Source organism: Trachinotus anak, unplaced genomic scaffold (assembly GCF_046630095.1).
Source record: "Trachinotus anak isolate AG129_WGS33_773 ecotype Australia unplaced genomic scaffold, CSIRO_AGI_Tana_v1 ptg000008l, whole genome shotgun sequence".
In the NCBI taxonomy this organism is placed as follows: Eukaryota; Metazoa; Chordata; class Actinopteri; order Carangiformes; family Carangidae; genus Trachinotus; species Trachinotus anak.
The window spans coordinates 28,902,496-28,927,500 of NW_027273859.1; the positions used below are offsets into that span (position 1 = coordinate 28,902,496).

At 44.0% G+C, this 25,005-nt stretch overlaps 2 protein-coding genes across 2 annotated transcripts in view; both read right to left on the bottom strand.

Annotated features, from left to right (window-relative positions):
• Positions 1 to 897: 897 nt before the first annotated feature.
• Positions 898 to 20,111, bottom strand: sncaip (synuclein, alpha interacting protein). The gene is made up of 12 exons (XM_071483999.1): positions 19,973 to 20,111; positions 14,965 to 15,052; positions 13,779 to 13,851; positions 13,111 to 13,676; positions 12,547 to 12,715; positions 12,167 to 12,453; positions 11,563 to 11,742; positions 10,935 to 11,048; positions 9,740 to 9,865; positions 8,925 to 9,094; positions 8,747 to 8,836; positions 898 to 7,757 (listed from the first exon to the last, which is right to left on the bottom strand). Exons 2-12 carry the CDS (start codon positions 15,019 to 15,021, stop codon positions 6,767 to 6,769), a joined length of 2,823 nt encoding a protein of 940 aa, XP_071340100.1. The 5' UTR covers positions 15,022 to 15,052; positions 19,973 to 20,111; the 3' UTR covers positions 898 to 6,766.
• Positions 20,112 to 23,421: 3,310 nt separating this feature from the next.
• The window catches only part of LOC139624694 (protein-lysine 6-oxidase), a 4,263-nt gene continuing 2,679 nt past the window's right edge, over positions 23,422 to 25,005 (bottom strand). The window contains exons 3-7 of the mRNA XM_071484001.1: positions 24,728 to 24,859; positions 24,485 to 24,641; positions 24,265 to 24,360; positions 23,883 to 23,998; positions 23,422 to 23,612 (exon numbers count right to left, since the gene is read on the bottom strand). Coding sequence (XP_071340102.1) covers positions 23,606 to 23,612; positions 23,883 to 23,998; positions 24,265 to 24,360; positions 24,485 to 24,641; positions 24,728 to 24,859 — 508 coding nt within the window. The 3' untranslated portion in view covers positions 23,422 to 23,605. The remainder of the gene's footprint in view (positions 23,613 to 23,882; positions 23,999 to 24,264; positions 24,361 to 24,484; positions 24,642 to 24,727; positions 24,860 to 25,005) is intronic.

Here is a 25,005-nt window from a genome sequence, read left to right on the forward strand (position 1 = left end):
GAACGTTTGGAGAGCACTGATAAATCCTGCGTTCCGAACGCATCACGTCCTCCTCTCTCTTTATGTTGTTTTACTAATTGTCAGGCGGGAAGCTCATGTTTCATATTCGCGGCGATGATTGAGGGGAACTATTAGAGCAGACCCCATTAGGCTCCGTGGGGAAGCAGCCGGCCCTGCGTGGGAACCATCAAAGGCCAATTTGCTGCCCAAACACCATAAATCCTGCCCCGTTAAGTGACTGTTTTTGATGCCACTGAAGCGCACAAATAAATATACGCTCTGTTATATATTGTCCATTAAATTACCAGAGAGCACAATTCACACACGTCATCCATCTTGATCAGCCGTGGTCAAACGTGGGGTCCAGGGACCTGAGGAGGGCCTCTGGTGCTGCTGGAGGAGGTCTCAGTGAAAGTAAAGAAAACTTCGTTAATTATTCAGAAGCTGGAAAAGTTTGGAAACTTAACTTTGAACTTTGGAATGAATCAAGTCTCACATCTGATTGATAATATTACATCTGTTTTCATCTGTTTGTCTCTGATGAAACATCTGACTTCTCCAGTCCAACACAAATCCTCAAGCTGATCTGAGTTCAGACTGTTTACTGTCAGCTGCTGTTTCCATGAACCTGCTGAACGCACAATTCGAAAAATGAACATGTGAATTTTGAAAAAAAACTCAGATGTTGCACAAACATTTATGCGCTTTGCTTCCATCAAAGTTTTGTGCAAAATAGAAGCAATTTATTTGGGAAAAGTTGACGGAACACAGCTGCAGAGGCTCTGTTTCCAGCGACTGATGTTCAGTGAGTGAAGCTGAGTTTTCTGACTGCAGCATCTTCAGGTAAGAAAATAGAACAACCTTCATTCGTCCACACTCACAAACCCTGACACCATCTGGAAGAAATAAGGGAACGATTTATTTCAGCCTTCACAACAGTTGAAAGTACAGACAGAGAAGCTGCCGTCTCTGTAAACGCTGGTTAGTAAAAAACAACTCTTCACTCAGATCAAACCAACATTCACTGATCCTCTGTCTCATCTGATTTCTTGTTGCACTGAGTCGACGCAGCAACTGTGCATCTGATCAGTTCCTTAAAAACACAACAAACAGGTCAAACAGGTACAGTTCAGTTCATCTCCTAGTCCAACGACGCCACGGTAACAGCGTCAAGCTCCTCCCCCTCGTCCTGAGGGCGGGGCTACGATGAAGACACATGTAATAAAAATAAACTCAATCAACCTCGCAGACAGAACACTGATTATCTGAAGAACCTCAACATGTTTCCACTCTTTCACTGGTCTGAAATTTCCTCATAAATTCACAGAAAGCGTCTTGTTTGTTTATGACTGGAAAATGTCTCCTCTCTATATTTGAACAGATTTCACATGTCGTCATGTCCGGTTGAGCCACTGTTGACTCACACCAGTGAATGAAAGGAACAAATGAACTGGACCTGCACCAACTCAACACTGTTCACATCTGATGTTTTTTTTGTTTTGTTTTTTTACAGGAAACTTCCTCGGAAACTACTAGAAAGTTCTCAGACCCACAGACTCCTCCATGTTTCCAAAGTGCTCACTGGAATCACTGGATTCACTGGAACTGCAGCTGGTACCAGTTGGTACCGGTCGCTCACGTCAGCTGGGAGTGGAGTGAAAATGGAGACGTTCACAACGACAGTGAAGTTTTAATGTGATCATCTCAGTCTGTACCAGAAACTAAAGGACCAGTCGGACATTTCAGGAAACACGACGTCAGTTTCATCTCTGACATCCAGTGTAGAGATTCACTAATGAACAAAAGTAAATGGACGACTTGGTTTACAAACTTTTGGGTCCATTATTAATAATGTAGAATGTATTAACTCTCTCTGTGTGCAAGGTCAAGACACACAACCTCTCCTGTAGGGCTGGGTGATGTGGTCAAAAAAGTAAATCTTGATTATTTTCTGTGATCTGGACGATTCAGGATTTAAGATCTATTTTGTTCTACATGAACTCAAGAGAAAACATTGCTCCCATTCCACCAGATGCTTTCATCTCAGGTGGTGGAAAAGGTTTGCTGTTCTGCCACTTTTACAGACTCTGCACAGCACGGTGGTGTGTTCCAGGTCAAAACCAAACCATGTCCACATGGGAAATTGCGCCAACCGCCACGCTGTGGTGACTCCAGAGAATTACTCGCACTGGCTCATAAATGACAGAGGGAGCATTCATCTCAGTTTTACAATTTAAGCATTTTTCAAATCGTTTATAAACAAAAACTCGAATTAATCGGATTAATTGGATTTACGGCACAGCCCTTCTCTACTGAGACAAGACTCTGTCATTCCGCTCCAATCAAACTAACAGAGGAACATGAAGCTGATGAGATCTACGTGTAAAATACTGTACGTCTAGAATAATATTAAACGAGCTCAGTACAGTTCTGACAGCAGCCATGTTGGAAACCTGCTCAACCTGCAGACAGCTGACTGACGTCAGGAATCCAGCAGTCAGAGGGTTAATCATCAGGTGAACCAGTCAAACTAAAAGTCCAACCAACAGTCGATCATACAAGTAGACAGAACGACCGCCTTCTGGTTCAAATCTGGGTCAATGAGCAGAGAATTAAATCTCAGTGATATTTTTGACGACGGTATTTTTCCATCTTCATGTCCACGGTTTGTGTTTTGTGTCGTTTCAACGTGATGAAGACATCAGCTCCGCAGAGAAACGTTTTCCCAGTTTGTTGTAGATGATGTTACACTGGCATCAGACTGAGAGCAGAGCAGTGGAGGCTGTGAACGCAGCACATTAATGAACATGTTCCACCATCTTAAATATTCAACAGTAGTGTGTCTGTACTGGGACACACAAAGATGCTATGTCCATCTTCTCATGTGACTCTAAAATGTTGGACTGGTCCTTTAATAAATCAGAGTGAGTGGAGCAGACACAGGTAACTCCTCCTCCTCCTCCTCCTCCTCCTCCACCTCCATCATCCTCCACACCACAGCCAGAAACCCACAGATGTCAACTGTAAACCAGATGCTGCACAGCAGAATCTCAGTGACCCAAACTCCAAACGTTCATGAACTCAACACATGCAAGAATGATAAAGAGGAAGTGATGTCACAGCTCTGCAGGGTTGGACTGGAGACGTCCTGCTGCGTCAGACCAGTAACGGCTTCTGCACGAACGTGAACGTGTCAGAAACACGACAGACGTGATCCAGTTTCTCCCAAAGCTACGAACCAGAGCCGAGGCTGTAATCTGTGTTTTCAGCCCACACCCGATGAAACTGCGGCGGAGGCAGGAGGTGGTTCCCGCCTCAGTGGTGACACTTTGAGGAATAAGATGAGATTTAGTGTCAGGCTGTGGTTCGTTAAGACTGAACACAGACATGAATAAATCATCTAAATCTCTCAGTTTGCTCTTCAGGATTTTAATGTGAAAAATGTGACCTTTTTTTTATCCCCAATATGATAAAAAAAAGGTTTGTTCTGTTCAGCCATGAAAGCTGCAGCTACTGAGGCTTTAGTGTCTGTTGTATTCACCATCACAGGTCCTGAGAATTACAGGAAACAGCTTTTTAAAACTGATCAACCATTAAGCTGTAGAATATCTAAACCTAAAATGATTAATATAATATCAGCAGAATGTCTCATTAAGTGTTGAATTAAATCTTTTTATTCTGTTTTTATTTTATGTTTCTGACCACACAGCAGCCTCCAGGTGATCAAAGCTGCAGTTCCTCTAACGACCACCAGAGTCTGGCTCCAGCAGTGAGTCAGTCCCCACAGACTCCCATGTTCAAATGTCCAACTCTACAGCAGAAGGAAACATGTTTACAGCCTGGTACAGAAACTGTTCTGGTCTCTGGAGCTAATTTCCTCCTTCATGACGACTGCACGGCTGAATTTCTATTTTTTACATTTTCTTAAGGATTAAAGTGATGTAGAATTTAGTTTTTGGATTAGCTGGGAGTTGGGGGGCGGAGTCAGGCTCTGCCAAGGTGGCGACAGTGGAGCAGCTCACTCTGAGCTTTAAAACTGCTCCTCAGGAAGCTGTGGGTGACGTCACAGAGGCTACGACCGTCTTTATTCAGTCTGCGTGTCTGACAGATGTGGTGCCGTCCTGAAACATGTTGCACCAACAGTGCCATGTTAAATGCAAACAGCTCATCAGAGCATCAGATTACAGCCTTAGTTTTCTAGTTTCGAGCTTTGAGACCAGTTGTCCAAGTTCACAATCTCATAAAGCCTCTGCAGTGGAACTTAAATCTGATCGGAGCCTGTTTGTCTGCCGTTGTAGAAGGTGCATCCTTTAACCTCCCCGTCTCAAATACACGTCACACAACTATTGTCTACTTCATGCCAAAAAATACTGCATAGATAATAACATTGCAAATAAAAAAAAGTGTGGAATATAATGTAAAAAACAAAGAAAAATTAAATACTACTACAGTATATATACAGTGGTTTTAAACTATTTGTTGTGCTGGTGCACGTTAACCACGTGCATGATTATAACCACATTTTTAAAATTTCAAATCATATAACTGTGCATAAACATAAATACTAATAATTCATCAGTTCACCTTTAGTGTCGTTCAGTGGCAGAGGAGCAGAAACCTTGTATCTCCACAGAGAGATGAAGTGTTTTTCTATCGGAGCGTTTCAGACCCTGAACTCTGGGAATGTTTTAAAATCTGATACAAACTCAAAGTCAATGTGAAAAAACTACAACTGCATGATAAACCTGATTATGGAGATGTGAGGTTTCTGCAGGACGCTGATTAACACACAAACAACCTTAATCCAGTCTGTCAGTGAAAACTAATCCTTCAGTCTCCACAGACTCTTCTGCTTCACTGTGCAGTGACTCTGTCTCGGAAAAAGAGCATCGAAGCTGAAAGACTTACAGCTTCACTTCCGGTCTGTCAGACCTGAAACTGTGTAGAAAGAGTCAAACGTCGGAGGCAAAGAACATGAGAAACTTTAGGAGAAGTGAGAGGAAATCCAGCTGGTTATCACAAAACCAGTCACTGACTCAACTAAACGACGTGTTTTTGCAGAGTGAAAGTTCAGATTGGACTGTCGGAGTAGGAGCTGAACCATATCCAGAAAAAACATTCAGTGATTATTTTGGCAGATATTGTGATTATGTTGTGAGTCATGATTTCAGTTGGAGTGATCGTTCATTTGATTTTCACTGAGAAAAAACGCAAAAAATGATGATGATGTGATTTTTGTTGAGGCTTGCACCAAACAAACACGTTACATCCTCTGTCTGGAGAATGTTTGCAGCTCGGACGTCTCTGCAGCAGCACAGAGCTTCATTACGGTCTTTTGAGACACATCTGACACAGACTGGGAGATTTATTTAACCGACTAACAAAGTGCCAGTCCTGGTTAATTAAAAACCGGTTAATTATTTGCATTTTATCACTTCCTGTTCCCTCGTCCTGTGTCTCCGTGTTTCTGCTTGATGACTGAAATCAGGTCTGTGTTTAACAGCAGCTCAAGATATTTTCATGTTTTATTCTACAACATAAAATCCCTCAGTCCTGATTCTTGAAGCTTCTCCATCTGTTAAGAAGGCCGGTTGCTAACAAGAGTCTAAATGAGACGACAGAGGTTGTCAGGGACGTTAAACGTCATCAGTCCAGCATGAAACCGATCTCCTCACCAGTCCACCTTTACAGCCTCGCTGTGTTTCCACAAACTGTCACTAACTCTGTCAGAGGAAAGGCTTCTGTAGAAGAGCTCAGAGCTGAATCAAACTACAGGCTGAAGGTTAGTGGTGGTGACGGTGAAGTCATGTGACCGTGGGGTCGTTGGTTTAGAGCCTAACATGAGCTTTTTACTGCTGCTGATTGTATTTAGGCTCCAAACATCATAAAGTGGAGTCATTAGTGAAGATGATCCTGCTGAACCAAACCTGTCAGGATCAGAAACTGTTGCTGATTTTCTCTAATCATCCAAAACACAACGGAGAAATCCTATTGGCTGTTAGTGGAGGGAACCAGGGTGACGCTAACATGTGGGTTAGCCTACAGAATTACATCATCACTGCAGCTCTGTTTAGAGGATAACTAGTATATTTGTGGTGGTAAAGCTGATGATCAGTTCTCCAAACTGATTTTCACTGTTTTACTGGGAACAAACACATGAAGTGGCGACTGACTGGCAGGACGGCAGAGACCTGGTCCGCCTGTGATCAGCTGATGTGACTGTGTCCTAAACAAACCCAAACCTGGGTCAGTGTTTGGACCAAATAAACAAACGGAAGCTGTGGAGAAACTTTAGTCTCCTCTTCAGACGACCACAGGTTTGATTTGAAATCTACTTTTATTTTGAAACCTGAGTTTTCTGTATGCTGCTGTTGTTTTTCAGGTGTTAACCCTTCAGTGATTGGTCAGTTCAGTTTAGCCTGGCTCTGCTGTGGTCGTCTGGCCCTCAGGGATTCTGACTAGATAACGTCAGGCTACGTCCACTCCAACAGGTGGATGCACCTGTTGGAGCCTTTGCTGGCCAGGAAAAGAAGGACGCATTTAGCCTTAGACACGCTGCTGTGATGTAATCGACCCTCACACTGGTTTTATGTACCTGTGTTGGTTTTAACGGTTTCTGAGGCCGACAGGAAGTGGTGGGATTTCACACACAAGATATTTAACTCAGGTTAATGAGTAAAACTTTCCCATGTTCGCTGCCTCTTGCTGTTTGCTCTGGGTATTGCTGCTCAGCCTGAGCTCTCCGCCCTCAGTAGGCACTGGTTGGTTAAACGTTACTGGTTTTGCTCTTGCTCTTGGCTCCTCCCGGGCCGCTCTTACTCTCCGACTTCCTGCCAGTTGAGTTCTGACAGGTGGAGCCCGACTGACTGCCGCCGCTGTTGTTGTTGTTGTGGTTTGTGTTTCCACTCAGCGTCTCCATGATGGAGCGGAACGTCCCAAACGGACGCTTGCTTTCTGAGCTTCCTGTTGGAGTCCTCTCCTTCCCATGATGCCCTTTGGTTGGCTCCGCCTCCTGACTGGAGCTCTTGTGGACCTGCTCGTCAAAGGTGACCCTCAGTTTGAGGTTCTGGGACGTCTTCCTGCGAGACGAGGGGGACTTCAGGGCACTCTTGGGGCTGGTGGCGACTTTCTGGCCGTTGGCGGCGTCGTGGAGGTCGCTGGAGGCGTCTGGTGTTTTGCCATCTGTGGCCTCGGGGTCGCTGGAGGTGGGGGAGGGGTTGTAACCAACGCTGTCGACCGACTTTGAGCCACCAAGAGAAAACGCCTGCTTCTTCTCAGCTGAGGAGGAGGAGGAGGAGGTGGGGAGGTGCTTTCTCATCATCAAATGAAGGTGGTTTGACACTGGATCCTCCTCTGTGATTGGCAGGTGGGACGGCCTATCAGGTCGCAGAGTGTTTGAGGGCGGGGCTCCTTGGTTTTTCCCTTCCTCCGGTGGATAACCATCTGAATCCGATTCACTGAGAGAGCGCTGCATGATCTGCTTCAGTCTCGCCAGTTTGAGCTCTCTCCTCTCCACCAGCCCCGTCCTGCGGCTCCCAGGGGCCCCGGGGCCACAGGGGCCCTCTCTGCTCAGGCCGCCCGACAGTGGCAGCCTCTCTCTGGGACACAGCGTTTCCGACACGTCCTTCCCCAGCAGCTGCCTGAGCACAGACTCTTGACCCACCCCTCCCTGACGAACCAACCAATGACCGTCACCCGGAGTCCCCTCCGCTGTCAACATCATCTCTGGCCACGCCTCCACCGAGGGCTGATGGGAGCTGGAGTCCAGAGAGGGAGACAGAAATTCTTTTTAATATGAATGTGAATGTTTTCAATTATCACTACAGATAAAACACACACACACAGCTACTGCTGCCACCATTACCACACACTAATATTACTATTACTAACAGTAATACTTTCTACCATAATTATTACTAAAACAAAACAGTGTCTTTAAAGTTAAGTTAAATATCAGTTCTAAAATTATCTGCTGTTAAAATTATTATAATTACATAAATAAATGTATTAAAATTTAAATAACTGATAGAAACTGTGAAGCTGAGGTCCAAACGTACAGGACTGCTGCAGCAAGCTGCACAAACACCTTAAGTTTTCTACTTCGTATGACACTTAAGGTTTCATTTCCTTAAATCTCTTAAAAAGTTTCCTAAGTTAAGGGAAAAAGTTGAGGGTTTTTTACAGAAGTTAAAGAGATTTTAAAGAAAGAAAATAATATAAAACAACTCGACTACGATGGACCGTAAAGATCATGAGACATAAAACTGTAGCAGCTTCATTAAGCTGCAGGATAAGAGTGAACTGACTGCAGGTCAGATCTGTGATGTGAACCATAACCTGAGGCAGGTGGAGGGACGCACCTGAGAACTAGTTCAGGTTGTGTATTTCAGAAGCTTCTTTGAGCTGCTCACCTGTGAACTGCTGAGATCACCTGCTTTCACTACTGCTGCCGCTGCACATGCCTCACTGTCTACGCCAACACTTGCAGGCAGGTTTAAGTTCTCCTGGTGGAGAATCATCGTTATCATCCCACGCTGCTGCGCTGAGATCAGCGCGTTCTTGCGGGAAAAATACCAACTACAGCTGTGGCGACTGTGCTGTTTTACACACGGTCTCGATCTTGGCGACTAAACCTTCTATGAGTGAACAGCTGGTTTCACTCTGTGGTTTTAAATAAGTTTCTTCTCATCAATAGAGTAGACCTCATTATGGCGTCTAAATATCTGTGTGTGTGTGTGTGTGTTACCTGGGTGAGCGGGAGGGCGTCCCCTCAGCCTTGCTGGGGTCCATCAGTCTCTGCAGTTGTTTTTGTAGAGTGATCCTCTCTGTCGCCTGCCTGCGCCACAGAAACACAGACCACAGGTTGAGCAGCGACACCAACAGTAACCGACTGAAACCACAACAGCAGAAACACTGGAACTTACTCATTCAGCTGCTTGGTGAGTTTAACAACCTGCGACGCCAGCGACATGCAGGTTTCCACGACGACCAGGTATCGGGCGCAGGTGGTGTGTCCCTGCCGCTCGGCGCTCTGGGAAGGCCGCTCCCCCTGCTGGTTCTGCACCGTCACGTTAGAGCCGTACTCCACCAGAGTCTGGAACAGTCACACAATGTGAGGCTTGTTTCCAGCATCATCATCTCCACTATTGGCTCCGATATCAGTTTTTTTAATCAACAATACCCCCCCCCCCCCCCTCCCCCTCCCACACACACACACACAGTACAGGTCGACTTGGCTCTGTTAAAAAAAGCAGATCATTAACTATCAGTATTTTGATTGTGGGGCCGACTCGCCAACAGGAAGCAGACAGGACTGATAACATCCGCCTCTCCTTCAGCAGGATGTGCCACCTACAAGGGATAAAAAACACTCGGCTCCCGCTGCAGGAAAAAAAGCCTCAGAGGCTGAAACACATTTTCTGAATAAGTTAAGTTTTGTAATGATAAACAGGAGCAGAGAAACTTTAAATCATATTCTGCATCTGTAGAAAAGCATCGTCAGTGGATTCATGTGACATCGACCTTTAGCTTATTAATGTTTGATGGAAGGTGAAGCAACGTGTAAACAAACAAAAAACAAGAATCTGACTTTTATTCTCCACTTTTTGAGCATTTTAATCTTTTGTTAAAATGAAAATAAAAATAATCAAAATTTAAAAACAGTTAAAGACGGAACATGTTCTAACAGCACGGAGAGGATGTTAGCCGATGGTTAGGTCAGCTAAGGTAGAGTACACACCTGTATACAGGTGAGGTGTCCGTACTGAGCGGCCACGTGGACCGCCGTGTTTCCGTTCTGGTCGACCTCGTCCAGAGAGATCGCCTGTTCCTGCATGAACTGAAGCAGCCACAGCAGAACCTTCTCCTGGAGACACAGAGGGACACGTTTAACCCAGGTCACACACACACACACACACACACACACACACACACACAGACACACACACACACACACTGCAGCCTGCAGACAGTTTTATTTACCAGATTCTGCACAGATTCGTCAGACAGAGGCACTGACACTAGGGCGACCTCTAGAGGCGACTGGGAGGAGCAAACCCAACGAACCGTCAGTGAAGGGCAGTAAATACTGGAGGGAGCGTCCTAGATATATATCCCACATCTCTAACACTGGCTTTAAACAGATCTGTGATCAGTTTTAACTCGATATGTAGTACAATGTATTTGTCTTTTTACTTGTGTACTTTTTGTGACTTGTGGTGTTTTCTGTTTCCTGCTGAGAGATGTAAATTGGCATTTTTGCTATAATCCAACACATTTACCTCCTGTATTTTATACTGATATTCATTAACATGCATTGTCTCAAACAAACAAATAAATAAATAATAAACATTATATGGTTATTCAGACTGATCTGTGCTCTGTCAGGATTTCTACTGACTTGTCTTAACTGCTAAACTACAGAAACTACTGAATGAATCGTCATTAACTTTGGTTCATTCATGAAAACTCCAGGTTCTGCTGACCCTCTCATTGGTCCCCTCGTGCAGCTGGAGCCGAGCAACCAAACTGATTCGAGACGATCAAGGAAACGAGTGAAAATGAGTAAATCTCATCAGTGTTGATGAGCTACATTCACAGATTGTGGATATTTCTCAGTTTCCCTGATGATCTGAATGAAGAACTTGCTGCTGTCTTACCATGATGCAAAATGATGACTGAATGTCAGGTGGTGCTGTTAGAAGTTAGAGACTGAACACACCTGATGCATTTGATGATGTGTGTGTCTGACTTGTGATAATTGACACCAGCGACTGTTAAAGCTGCTTGTTAATGTGGGTTTGGTGCAGAAATGACCTGAAATCTTTCTCTGTGACTAAGGAATCGCTGATTAAAACCCATCTGTTAGATTCAAAAAGTGTGATATGATAACCCTTGTGTATATGTGTGTGTGTGTGTGTGTGTGTGTGTGTTACCTGTCCATAGCGCGCTGCATAGTGGATCAGACTGGGATGTTCTCTGGTGCAGCTCAGCTCAGCGATGGCCTCTGTTTCACTGACCATCCACCTCACACACTCCAGATGACCGTTCTGAAACACACACACACACACACACACACACACACACACACACACACACACACACACACACACACACACACACACACACACTCAGGTGGTTGGAAATCTGTCATCCTGTTAATCTGAGTGAATAAACCAGAGTCTTGTTGATAAGAGTCAATCAGGAATCAGCACACAGCTGCCCAGCTTGTCTCTAGATAACACACTTCCTGTCTGGCAGCCAATCAAGAGCCTGGTTTCCACCGCAGCGAAGACAAAACACGACCTCCTCAGTGTTCATGACGTTCATTTTCCTCAGGTTGCATTTTTGAACATCAAGCTGCTGCCAACATCGAACAAAGTTCACATCGTTTTATCAAAAGCCTTCATCTTAAGAAGGGTATGACCTCATCGACCAGCTGCCAACAGCCAATCAGAGGCCTGCATGGCATTGTCAGGTGCAGAATGGAGGAAATTAAGCAGATTTCTGACATTTTCCACTGCACAGGATCAAAGACGTCAGGCAGCAGGAACACACACACACCTTGACCCCCAGGCCAGCGGGGGTGAGCTGCTGGCTGTTGCGCTCGTTGAGGCCGTCCTCCCCCATCAGAGAGGTGAGGTGCTGCAGACAGTCAGCGTGACCCTGAGAGGCCGAGATGTGCAGCAGGTTGTTCCCTTCCTCGTCTCTGATCAGCTCCAGGTTGTCTGCTGCCAGGTGAGGCTGCAGGAGGAGGAGGAGGAGGAGGAGGAAGAGCAAGTAAGTGAGAATTAAGGAGTAGAGAAGGAAGATGTGGAGGAGGAAGAGGGGTGGAGCATCAAGGAAAAAGAGGAAGTGGTAGAAACGATAGAGGAGTGAGATGAGGAGAAGAGAGAGGAGGAGGAAGAGGAGAGGTTGGAGAGGTGGAACAGGTAAAGGAGAAGAAGGAAAAGGAGCAAGGAGAGGGAGAAGGATGTGGTGACAGGACCAGGAGGAGAAAGAGGGGAGGCAGGAGGGAGAAGGGCAAAAGGAGTGGTTGGAAAGAAGGAGGAGCCGGAGGAGAGGAGGAGAAGGAGGATAAAACGTCAGATGTGGTTCTGCTCGTTCATTGGTCAGAAGGTTTTGGTGTGCCCCCCACCCCCCCACCCCCCATTGACCCCTCACTCACCAGCAGTGAGATCTGTCCCTCTCTCACGATGTTGATGATGTTCTGGTTCTTCTTAGTCTCCTCATCCATCTCCGCTCCTGCTCCTCCACCCCCCCCAAACCCCCTCGACCCCCCGCCTCCTCCTGCACCTCCTCCTCCTCCTGGTCCAGTGGCCCAGGGCTTGGAGCCATCCTGCCTGCCCACGCTGCACCCTGGCAGGGGGAACATCAGCGCCGGCCCCCCTGGAGGCTCTGCTCCCGGCCTCTGGGTCTGGGAGTCTGGGTAGACCCGCGCAGACAGCAGCTTGTCTGGAGGTCATCATTCAAACACACGTGACATCATCTCTCACCTTCGTATGACAGGAAAGGACAAAAAAAAGAGAAGAAGAAAAGGTGACACACCTGCGTCAGAGAAAGAAGAGAGGGAGGAGGAGCAGCTGAGGAGTCCAGAGGGGAGCATCTCCGGCTGGTAACCTCCTCCTGCTGAGGAGCGGTGCAGGTGGTGGAGGTCTGGATCCATCGACTTGGACTTCCTCAGGTCCGACCACTTCAGCGGAGACAGAACACAATACTGCACAAAACACATGGAGTACAAGAGTAAAGACAAAACATTACAGCTGGTTAAATGAACATTAATGAAGTTTTTATTTGAAACAGAAAGAAAAACTACAGGCTGATTGGATAAAGGTTAAACTATAGTACTATAGTACTATAGTATATAACTATATATAGTAGCCAATAACCTGCAGTTGTTGCAAAGCAAAACATAAGTTTATCTCATTTAAATTGTTTTAAGAATCTCCTTCAAACAATTAAAAAAATTAGTCTAATAAACAATTAATATCCCCGACAATTAGCCTTTTTATCATTCATGCTTTTATTCTGAAGGACCAGATGTATATTCCCAGTCTAAGTGGTTCCTATTGCAGTTCTGGGGGCTCAGACAGATTAGATTCTGTTCTGTACCTGAGTCTGCGAGCTGCTGCTCCCCAGGCTCAGGGGCTCGTTGTGGGATAAAGCCGAGCTCTTCAGGCCTCCTCCTCGGTTCCTCTCCAGGGTGCCCCCGCCCAGGTTGCTCCCCGTCACCGAGCGCTTGTCGTGGGGGACGCGAGGCAGCGTGGACATCTGCTGACTGGACTTGATATAAGGCACGTCCAGGATCTCGTCCATGTCCAGATCATAGTGCTCCAGCTCCCCGAACAGGGCCTGAGGGTTGTTCACTCCGACCACACCCACGCTGCCGCCCAGGCCCTTCACCTTCCCCCCCGGCCCATCGGAGGAGGAGGAGGTGGACGCGTGGGTCGGCTTGTCAGAGCTGGGGTCATCTTTACTGGCCTCCCCCGGCTCCCCCAGACCCAGCCCCTGACCCTGGACTTTCCCATCGGAGTCTGAGTCGGTTGTCTCTGGTTGGTGTTTGAGAGGTGAGACCCTCTTCACCGGCCGGAACTTACTGTGGACCTCAGCGAGCCCCGTGGGTTTGATTCCCCCGCCGCTGTGGGAGGAAACGCCACGACTCCAGTTGATGGCTGGAGCTGCAGGAGGAGGAGACAGTGGGAGAGGGATTGTGTTATGAGGTGAACAGAGCTCGTTGAAGTGCTGGTGTGTAAAAACCAGAGGTTTATCCGCTCAGTTACCTGGTCGCTCCTCAGACTGACCATCGCTCCTCCTGGACAGCTCCGGAATGCTCTTCAGAGACGTCACAGAATACTGCAGGACGAGAGGGAACCAGAGAGGAAGACGGACAGATGTTACAAAACTGTGGACAGCAGCTCGGCAGCTGTGCAGAGCAGTTATATTTAGCTATGAGTTAATTGCAGCAGCAGTTACAGACTGTAAGTCAGGTAACAGCTGTATAATTAAACGCTCAGTTTCCAGTTTTATACCAATGCAGTCTCTCTAAACTTTCCCTTCATGAAGGTTAGATTGTTTTCTGCTGAAACAGCTTTTGAGAGGTGTTGATTCAACTTTATGGTCATTCTGGAGGCTGCAATCTGAGCTGCTGTTGAATCATACTGTGTTAGACTCAGACTCCGGGGGGGCCCCATCGAAGCATCGCCCCACATGAAGACTATTGGTAGACGCTAGAATTAACACATGTTCCTGAACATTCAGACGATCAGTTGATGCTACAGTTTACAGATGTCCCCTAAATGTCTCACATGGAAGAAACCAGTAGACACTAGCTACAGCACACGTGGTCAGCGGCCCCCACTTTGCTTGGTCTTGGGGCAGTAGCAATGTGCTGTAATGGAGTTTAAGGGGTTTTATAGTTGTCACTGCAAAATGCTCCAAAATGAGGGGCCATCAGGGGCCTATTTTGCCTATACTTGCCTATTTAGTCTCTCCTGACGGCGTGAGGTGTTTCTAATGTTTATTTCTCCTCGTAGTTTTCTACATGAACGGAACAGGATGGAAGGACGTGCTGCAGGACTGTTGTACCTGATAGGAGGCACAGAGCAGGTTGGACCCGGCTCAGATGGTTCTGTGTAACAGCTAAAGTACAGTTGTTATATAAATGTATAAATGCAGCTGTTTCTGTTTGTTCTCACACGTCTCTCCACATGAAGAAAGTTCCCCACTGATCTGTGGGAACAAGCTCAGGGCTGGTGGAGACATTTTGAACAGACTCTATTATTGTGAGTATTTAAAACACTGAAACATAAAAACATAATAAAGAAATCTGTTCAACACTGACTGTACTGTACTGACTGTGGAGCTTGGTTTTTGTCACAAGGCCACGACAGATGATTCCAGGACTGAAGCATCAGGTTAATTCAGCCACAGTTCAGGCAGCTGCATGTAAACATCATGTAAACTGACCACTGAATCATCCGAGAAGTCGATCTCATCCAGGTCCAGGTATTCAGGAGCCTCCATCTTCACACCACATCATCAGCCTCAGGACCAGCTGCAGACGAAAACACATCACATCATTACGTCTTTCTTTTCAACAATCTGCAGCAAAAACACACAAATAAGCACAGAATAACAGAGGTAATGTTCTGCTGTCGGTACCTTCTCCGTCCTCAAACATTAATATGATGAAGTTAAACACGTCTGCACATTAATGCTGCAGTGATATGATCAGCAGGAATAAAACACAGGAAGTAGCTGCAGGAAACTGAGTCCAGTCCTGTTGAAAACTTGTGTTGGTGTTTTCTGTGTTATTGTTCAACTTTTTCTGCCTGAGAAGACAAACTGCAGCTCTGTGAGTAAAGAGGAAACTGTGGAAACAACAGAAGCTGCTTCTATTTTACTGAGGATTTCTCCCTCTCACCCGCCAACAAATCCTGAATCTGAAAACCTGCCGTTTAAACAGAGTCAAATCCTTTTTCTGCAGGTTTTAAACTGTTTGAGGCTCAAACTGTCAACGGCACAAACAGCCTGAGCTGTGGTGATCAAAGGCAACAAACAGCAGGATAATCAGGACTAATCAGAGACCAGGCGACTCGAAGGGGCCACAAAGATTGAAAGAGGCAGCGAGACCCGACCCTGGAGATGAAAACTAAACTCCGAGCCTGCTGAGGTCCTGTTGTAGGAAGAGCTACAAATAATCATTATTTGTTTTGTCTATTTGCTTTTTTGCTTCATAGTTGAACTTTTTAGTCCAGTGGTTGGCAACTGGCGGCCCGCGGACCAAAACCGGCCCACCAGCAAAAATATCTGGCCCACCAGATTATTTTCATAATCTGATTTCTTTACCTTTCATTATTGAACTGAAAGTGTCACATTAAGATGTAGCATATATTCAAACAGAGAATCTCCTCCCAGCTGAGATGTTTATTATACTTTTATCCACGTTGAGAGTCAATGACAGACACAACAGTGTCTACATCTCCGTCATAGCAGAAACAGTTTCCCACAGAGTCACTTCCTCTGTAGTGATTTTGTCTACAAAATAAAAGCCCAAGAATGTTCTATAGTTCAAACAAGCTTTTAGCTTTTATTATGAAAAGTTCTGACAAGATGTTCTGAAGGTTCTGTCGCTATCTTGATAGACCTGAAATAGCAGATATATGATGTGAGATGAAAAAATAATAACAGTTCAATGAACCAGTCAAACATATATATATATATATATATATATATATATATATATATATATATATATATATATATATATATATATATATATATATATATATATATATATATATATTTGACTGGTTCATTGAACTTGTTGTGTGTGACTGTGGCCACACAATAATAATATTTTCATCCATCAGTTTCTTCAAATTAGCCTTAGATTGTGTTCTGGCCCAACATGTAACGGGTTAGGAAAAAACTGGCCCGAGGCCAAACGTACTTGCCGACCCCTGGTTTAGTCTATAAAATCTGAACCCCTATCACGGGTCACCAAAGCTCAAAGAGATGTTTCCAAACTATGGACTCATCTGAGAAACACAAAGGGATTCAATTAATATGACAATAAAATGTGTCCAGAAGTCTGGTCAGGTTCTTTATTCTCTTTACTAATTCTCTTTATTAAAAATGGTGTCTAATTTAAACCATAACGTTACTGATTTTAGACATTTAAAGCTCCACACAGTCTAAAGGTGGATGTCCATGTGTTTGTGATTATAAAGCAGGTCTAGGTTCTATATTAATACTGTGAAAGTATCAAAGCCTCAGTCCACAGAGAAATGCACACAGCCTGTATTCAGAAACTGAGCCTTAAAACCAGCCGTCAGGACTTCTGGAACTTTGTGATGTCACAACAAAGCAGTCACCGCCCTCAGCCACACCCAAAGCCCCCCCCCACCTGGACCCACCATCCAACCTTGCAGGATTTGGTTTCTCTGAGTGTTTACCTGAAATCTGCTATATTTTCATTAGATCACTCAGAAAACAGTCAGCCAATCAGAAGAGAGGCTCAGATCCTCTCTTCTGATTGGCTGACTGACCTGTTGTTACTAGAGCTCCAGAGAGAAGCCTGAGAGAGGAGATGTAAAACTACACTGAGATGGTTTTTGGTTCTTAAAACCAGAAATATATCTTCTGATGGAGATCAACACTTCAGATAAAACACTGGAAGATAAAATGTGTGAACTTTAAATAAATTCTCAGACGTTTCTTTATGTTTCCAAATGAACAAACTTCAATTTATGGCTCAGAGAGCAGCCAAACGCGGAGCCTCCGTGTAAGAGCCGAGCTGTTTTCAGACAGTGTGGGAGTAAAACCACAGAACTAAACCGGTCAAAATAAAAACCTCTAAATGCAGCTTTGAGAAACAGCCGAGGACCAACATCCTTGATAACAACAGTTTAGTCCTGAAACCCGACATCAAAAATATAACACTGGATCAAAAAAGGAGGAGGAGGACGTCTGTTCTCTCTGTTTATGTGAACAGCTGACGAGTCCAAATCCTTCCAGGCAGCAAGACACACAAACAATCAGAGAGATGAAATGTTGCTTTGGAGCAAAGACAAGAAACAAGGTCGGGAGTTTTCAGGAGGAATGTGACACAGATTGGATTACTCTCTCCACACAGTGGAATCAGATATACAGAGGCTGACTGGGAAAGCACAGTCAGACTTCTGGACCTCTCTGTGGGAGGGAAGGTGGTCAGGTGAAACGTGGAGTCCCGGGTCTGTGTGATGCACATGTTGAGTCCTGTTTGTTCAACTGCTGTAAAAATAGAAATGTAAGTGCTGGAGCATGTTGTTGACTCACAACCACAAGGATCAGTGACTGCACGCACCACCTCCGGAGTCCTGGACCCACAGTGGGGTTGGTGGTGTGAGCTCCGTCCTGGAGCTCCTGGTCTGGACCTTTGTGGAGACCTTTACAGGTTCTACTGGTTCCGAGTAACAAAGTCCCATTTACACACTGGTACACATTCAATTAACTGAGCCCTGAGGGTCTTTTTGTTAAACACAGTACTTCAACAAACGGCCCAAAGTCAGACCCACAAAGAAACTCCGCCTCATAAGACGTCAGACTCAACTATAACCAACAGTTTCTCCTTTAAAGAGATAAAGGAGAATAAAATACAAACTGCAGATCCGTAGTTCCAAAGTAAAAGGCTGTTTGACGGCACAGAAAGTGGTTAAAAAATGATATAAATAAAATAAATAAAATGATATTAGTTTTTTTCTGTGGCCATTTTCTTTTCAGTGGCTAAGATACGTTTTTCTCCTGACTCCGTCCTCAGCAGCTCCTCACTCAGCTCCGGCTGCTTCTCTGACCTGGAGCTGAATCCGCTGCTGACAACTGCCTCACACAGCACCACAACCATCCGGCTGCTGAAGTCAGGCAGGCGGAGAGTTCTTTACACTGATTCCCAATCAAACACATAAGATCCAGTGTGTAATTATTAACAATCAGAAAAGTTCTCAGCTCATGGAAACACTGATGTTTGTGTGATAATCAGCGACAAATAAACACACGCGGCTGTAGCGAGCGTCACATTCACAGAACAATAACAGGGAACCTCCAGTTCAATAAATAAAGAAACTATTGATTAATGAGAAGTTTCTGCTGAGCGTCCTCACACTGATCAGGAGCCTTTGACTGAAGATATTTAAACAGGTTCTCTCTCTCTCCACCTTAACCACCTCTAACGTCAGCTTGTCATTCAGGTTACATGGGAACCTGATTACAGGCATTAAGGCCTGCAGCCTGGACGGAGGCCAGCTGAGATCTCATTAGTGTTGTGTGGACAGTGCTGCGGGTTCACTGTCAGTTCATCACACCCCCCAGCTTCATTACAAACTGGACATAAGGAATGATCATTAGGTTAAAAAAAGGGGTGTGGCCATGACGAGGCTCTCATCTTTCCACCTTGGCCAAACTACGTCTCCTGAGAAACTCTGGACATGATCACAGAGTTTCATCGTTTTACTGCACTGTCTGGTCCAAATTTACATTTCTGAGTTAACTGTGTTTAAAAAGTAATAAATGAGCTCTTGCAGGTTTGTGGTGTGAGGTTAAGAATACGCACAGATTCAGGATGAGCTGTTATGGATGGAAGCAACTACCAGTGTAAATAATAAGATTTAAGGCTGCAAATTACATTATTTTTATTTTCTTGATTAACTGATCAATCATTCGGTTTTTAATATATCAGGAAATAGTGAAGAATGTCCATCCCAATGCTCTGAAACCCAAAATAATTAATAAACTGTGACAGAGGATAATGGAAACCAGAACATTTTCACAATTAAGAAGCTGAAACCAGTGGATTTTGACATATTTTCTTACAAATTGACTTGAAAACAACTAATCAATTGTCAAAATAGTTGCAGATTAATTTTCTGCTGATGAACTAATCAATTAATCAATAGTTATGTTTCTAAGGTTGCTGAATACTTACTTACAATCTTTCCTAATAATTTCTGTTTTAATGATAAAAATAAAGGGGACATTAAATTCTGAGGGGGAGCTCTGAAAGAAAAACCCCCTCAGGATCTGAGCAGGTCCGATGAAGGAACAGACAGAAACACTGATGTGATTCTAGCTTTGGTTTCTACAATTAAAGTGTATTTCTGCTGCTGGACTCGCTGGTAGATCAGAGCTGGTCCCGACAGACTCGCAGCAGCTGATAAAGCTCAGTTATTTCTGTGTGAGCAGGAGACAGAGACAGTCCCCCCCGGCCCCCCCCGGCCCCCCCCGGAGCTGACCGCTGCTTTAATCCGCTGATACCTGCTCACGTAGCAGCAGGAGGCTAATTAGCTCAGCTAGCTCCGGAGAAGCTAACGTGGGAGCTACGGGACCGACGCTAGCAGGCGGGCAGCTGGAAAAGAGGTCGGAGCTCGGGTGAAACCGAGCCCGGTCCGGAGCGAGGCGCGGCTGCTTCCTCGGGAAGAGCCGCTGTCTGATACGGTACCTGATCGAAGAGAGGCGGCCGACGAGGAGCGGCCGGTCCGGGGGACGTTCGGCTAGCGGAGCCGCTAGCAGGAGCCGTGGATCCAGCTGTTTTTCCTCTGTCGCCTTCAGCACAAAGACTCTGACATACGGCAGCGCAGAGGGGAGGGCGGGGGGAGGGCTCACTCCGAGCGCATTTCTGAGCACCGTGTTAGCCGGAGAACTACACTTTTACCCTTACAGTCAGAGCAAACACGCTTTAGCTAGAGGATTAGCTTCAATAATAATAATAATAATAATAATAATAATAATTAATGCACAATGTTACATTATTAAAAGAGCAAAGCAAGGAAACTAAATGAATGAGTTAAAAAAACAACTCAAAAGGTATTTAGTTAAAAATAAAACAAATGTTAATTTAAGGATCAAGAACAAAATTACACGTGAAAACTATGATATTATTCATATTTATAAGAAAAAAAGCCAAATTATTGATTTTTTAAAGTCAAAATTACGAATGCCAAAATTATTATTATCAATTATTTAAATGGATTATTGAATGAATAATATAGGTCTATTGTCTTTATCTTTTAATTCTAATTTATCTTATAAACGAGAGTGAACAATCAGACTTTAAAAGTCATAATTCTGATTCAGTCTGAAAGTCCCACTCTCGTTTATAAGATATATAAATTAGAATGAACTAATTATGATACTAAGTCATAATTCTGATTTAACAGAAACATGTTTTTATTTGTGTGACGCAAATAACACACAGTTATAGAAGTTAAAGGGGAACAAACATTCAAACACTGCCTCAACAATCACTCTCACTCTTTTCTTAACTGCCCAGTGTGAAACCTGGTTAACTTGTTATTAACCTCCACTCAACTAACCCAGATGACCCCTGACATCATGCTGTGTTTGTAAGAAATACCACACTGTGAAAAATGACTGCTAATCTGATTAGATCCAATTATGTGCTGTAGTTGTACAGGTCAGATTAAGATAATGACACTAAGAGGCCACAAGGAAAAGATGATGTGTTGGTGTTGGCGACAGATTATTGGCCTAGAGTGAAAAATATATGAGCAATAAACTTGTATCACGATGTTCAATGTACACTTTATTCTTTATGAGTATTTGCAGTGTGGTATCTCTCTTTCTCAGGCAACAGCAGTTTCCACCTCCGTGGAGGCAGGAGCCGCAGCGTCGGCCTGTATCAGTCTGAAAGCTTTTTCTCTCACGCTGAGTCATCTTTGCAATAGACGATCTTTGAAGGGGGCAGCCGCTCAGACAGAGGAGGCGGTGCCGTGAGGTCGCTCCGTTATCCTTAGAATAAAAACTACAATAAAGCCTCTGTTGTTTCTCACTACAACGTGTGTGTTTTCTGAAAATCCGATCATGATATTTTATTTTATTTCAAATTATTTTAATCACAACGATGAAAATTGTTTGTACATTAAAATAAATCAGCATTAATCGTAGTTTCTATTTTTACCTCTTCAGTTGCAGAGGTCTGGGAACATTTCCAGGAACTTGTGCTGCAAAAGTGAAGTATCCTATAATTTGATGTTAAGACTTGTGTGTTAGCATCAACATTTTTGAACGCAAGACTTTTACATGTACCAGAGTATTTCTACAGCTGCTAAAAGGTCTGAGTACTTCCCCCACTGTTCAAATGTTTTATTACTAAAGCCAAACTAGTTCCTTTAAATCACTTTGGGAAACACTTAAAAAACCACACTTGCTTTATTAGCATCATTACCAATAATCTCAATAACAATAATCACAGTAAGTTACTAGTTTCACTGTGTATGTTCTGTTTTCTTAAACCCCTGCGTTTGTCAGTGATGATTTATTTGACTGTAATTATATCTAAATACAGTCAGCGTCAGCAGCAGACCGGACTCTTCCTCTAAAGTCAGACATTTGACATCATACATCCAGTTATATAACTTTTAGTTTGTCAGGGAGAAACACAGAAGCTGCACCGCAGATGAAGCTATAAATGTTCTGTTTCCATAATAACAGCCTGAGTCTCCACTGTGCTGCAGCCAGAGAGTCTGATGCTCCTCAACTAAACTCCACAGTGTCATCTGGTGGCAGCATCTGACTCCGTCACTGGCTCTAACAGGTCTGGTTTAGCAGAAGAGGCTCAGGGTCGCTTCTGATTGGTGGAATTTGATGGTGAAAGGTGAAAGGTCAAGGTTAATTTGGCCATAATTCACAAATCCAAACACAAATTATGACACATTTGGACACAAATGTTAAAAATAAAATGATAAAATGATGAAGTGACTATGATTCAGTGCTTTAACTCAGGGAGGAGAGACTGTAACGGTGGAGGGAAACAACCACGAGGTGGTGATTGCAGTTTTTAACATGAAACTAAATAAATTAGGTTCATTTCATTAGAATTCAAAATTAAATATTTTTATCTGAAAATGAAAAACATTAACTCTACCTGTGTTTAATGCTGTGTTTTTTTCCTCCGTCCTTGAAGGTGAGTAATTTTTTTTGTTTCTGCAGACTCAGACTGTTTAACTGTCTCTTTATGTTCGACGTAAAGCAGGAGCTGTAGAAAAAAATCATGTGTGAACTGAATAAATTATGACATCATGCCACTGAACTCTGCATTAGACAGAACTAAATCAACACATTCAGAGTCACACAACAAAAACAACAACAACACTTCACATTCAAGCAAACTTTATGTGATATGAAGCAGTAATGCAGGTTGATAACATGATGTGAGCTCGACTATATACAGCTCTGCAGGGACGCGTGGTTACAGGTTGTCAAGTACAAACAAGAGTACACACACTGTGCACTCTGTACACACACTACACAGCGTCCACCCACAGAGACACACACACATTTGAAAGTCTGACACATTTTCACCAGCAGCTCAGTTTCATTGTGTTTGAGGAGGAAACATTTAGCACCAAAAGTAAAAGATCTTCTCTGCAGCACCGATGATGATCATAGAAACACAAACTGCTGTTGTGTCAGTTCTCACTGAAAATGCCCCAAAACAAATGAAATGTCTAAAATTTAAAATTAATATTAACAAAAGAAAAACAAAGGAAGTACAGCAAGAACATGCATGTAGGTTTATATGTGCTGATGAAGTGGTTCTGTCGTCGTGTTCATCAGAGAATAAGATCAGAAAATAAAAAGACAACTGAAATAAGTGATAAGTGATGTCTGGCAGCTTGAGCTTGATTTGTGGCAACGCCATAAAAAAATATCGAACAGACTTGAAGTCAAAAGAAGTTTCATGTCAAATGTAAAAACTAAATTTGCGAAGTAAAATAAAGTAATAAACCAGTAACTGCAGCTCTCAGATTAATGTGTTGGTTTGTGTGTAAGAGCCTGAACTGTACGGAGTAGTTTTTATTTTATTTAATATCCATCCATTTTAAACTGGACGTGTCGTGGTCATTTTTAATGATTCAGCTTCAGTAATTCAGGTGTTTTTATGACAGTTTTAATGATATTTCACTTTAATCTGGTTATAATTGAATCATTATTCACAGGTAAACAAACTGTAACTTTAATTTTCATTCTGCTGTAGCTCCACCCGTCTCCACCCGTCTCCACCCGTCTCCACCCGTCTGTTCATCCTCAGGGTCATATTGGAGAATTCATCTCAGTAGCTGCAGGAAGCAAACAGAACGATCAATCACTGATAGAAAGTATCGACGACTGATAAATAACATTTAGTCTCAGTCACATTGAATTCTGTAAATTTGAAATTATATATTATGTGAAAATAAAATTTAAACAAATTAAAAATCAGCTGAACTGATGGACACTTCACATTATCTCTGCAAACACAGTGACGCTGCAGTTTAACCTCAGACAGACCCTGAACGTGGTCCTGAGCCACGTCACCGAGCTGCTCGGCGCAGGTTTATGCTTCTTACGATGTCATGGTGCATCCAGAGACGTGAGCGGCCGTGCCGGTGTACTGGACGTCACAGCGAACCACGTTGTTGTTGAAGTTGGACTCTGGGACCTGCTGCCTGGGGTTCACTGTCACCTGTCACAGGAAATAAGTGACTCATATATTATTTACATATATTTAATGTACAGTTAATTCTGTTTCTTGAAGCCTCTATGAGCGTCTGTGTATGTTCATTCAAATAGTGCGTTTGTTGGGGACTATTTTCTGTTGCGGAGGAATCCACATTTGGAGCTGCAGTGAGTATTTCTAGTGAGTAATAATGAGAACGCAGAACAGCAGCAGACGGGCGGTGAAGGGAGAACAGACGCACAGAGAACACCAGAACATTTTAGCTACTCAACCTTGAGGATGTATTTTCCAGGAGAGACGTCGGTGATGTCGATCCACTGACAGTCGATGTCGGCGTTGTAGGTGTCATAGCAACCTGGACTCAAACCCTGTACACACACACACACACACACACACACACACACACACACAGAGTAATCTAAAATGCTTTCTGTTCTTGTTGTCCTCTGGAAGTTAATCAGCTTTAAATGACGAGTGTGTGTGTGTTTGTACCTGAGTGTGTGAGGTGCAGGCGAAGCGGCGGTAATATCCCGGGTCACAGGAAGTGTCCTCCAGACAGAAGCTGGCCTTGTGACCCTCGGCGACCTGTCTCTGAGTTTGAGCGTCCAGCAGCTCGTACAGGCTGAACTCGTCCATGCTGTGGAAGTGACTGAGAGCAGCGACGGGTGTTTATAAAACCACTTCACCTCATCGCTCATGCTAACATGCTAACGTTAGCTTTTACTAGCCACTTACTTGTGACAGCTGTGCCACTCCCAGGCGTACCGAGGTTTACTCGGCAGGAAGTCGGCTGTTCCCTGGTTCTTCACCCTCTGAGGGAACCGCAGCAAAACTCTGGTGTCGTAATCCTGAGAATAACTCGAAGAACTGGAGGAGAACAAACAAGGAGAGTTAATCATAAGAATCTTTCATATTAATATTTTTAATTTATAGCTTGATTAAACTTTCCATACATGTTGTTCTTAATACAATTTAGCATATTCTCTGCTTCTTATTTGACAAATATATTAAAG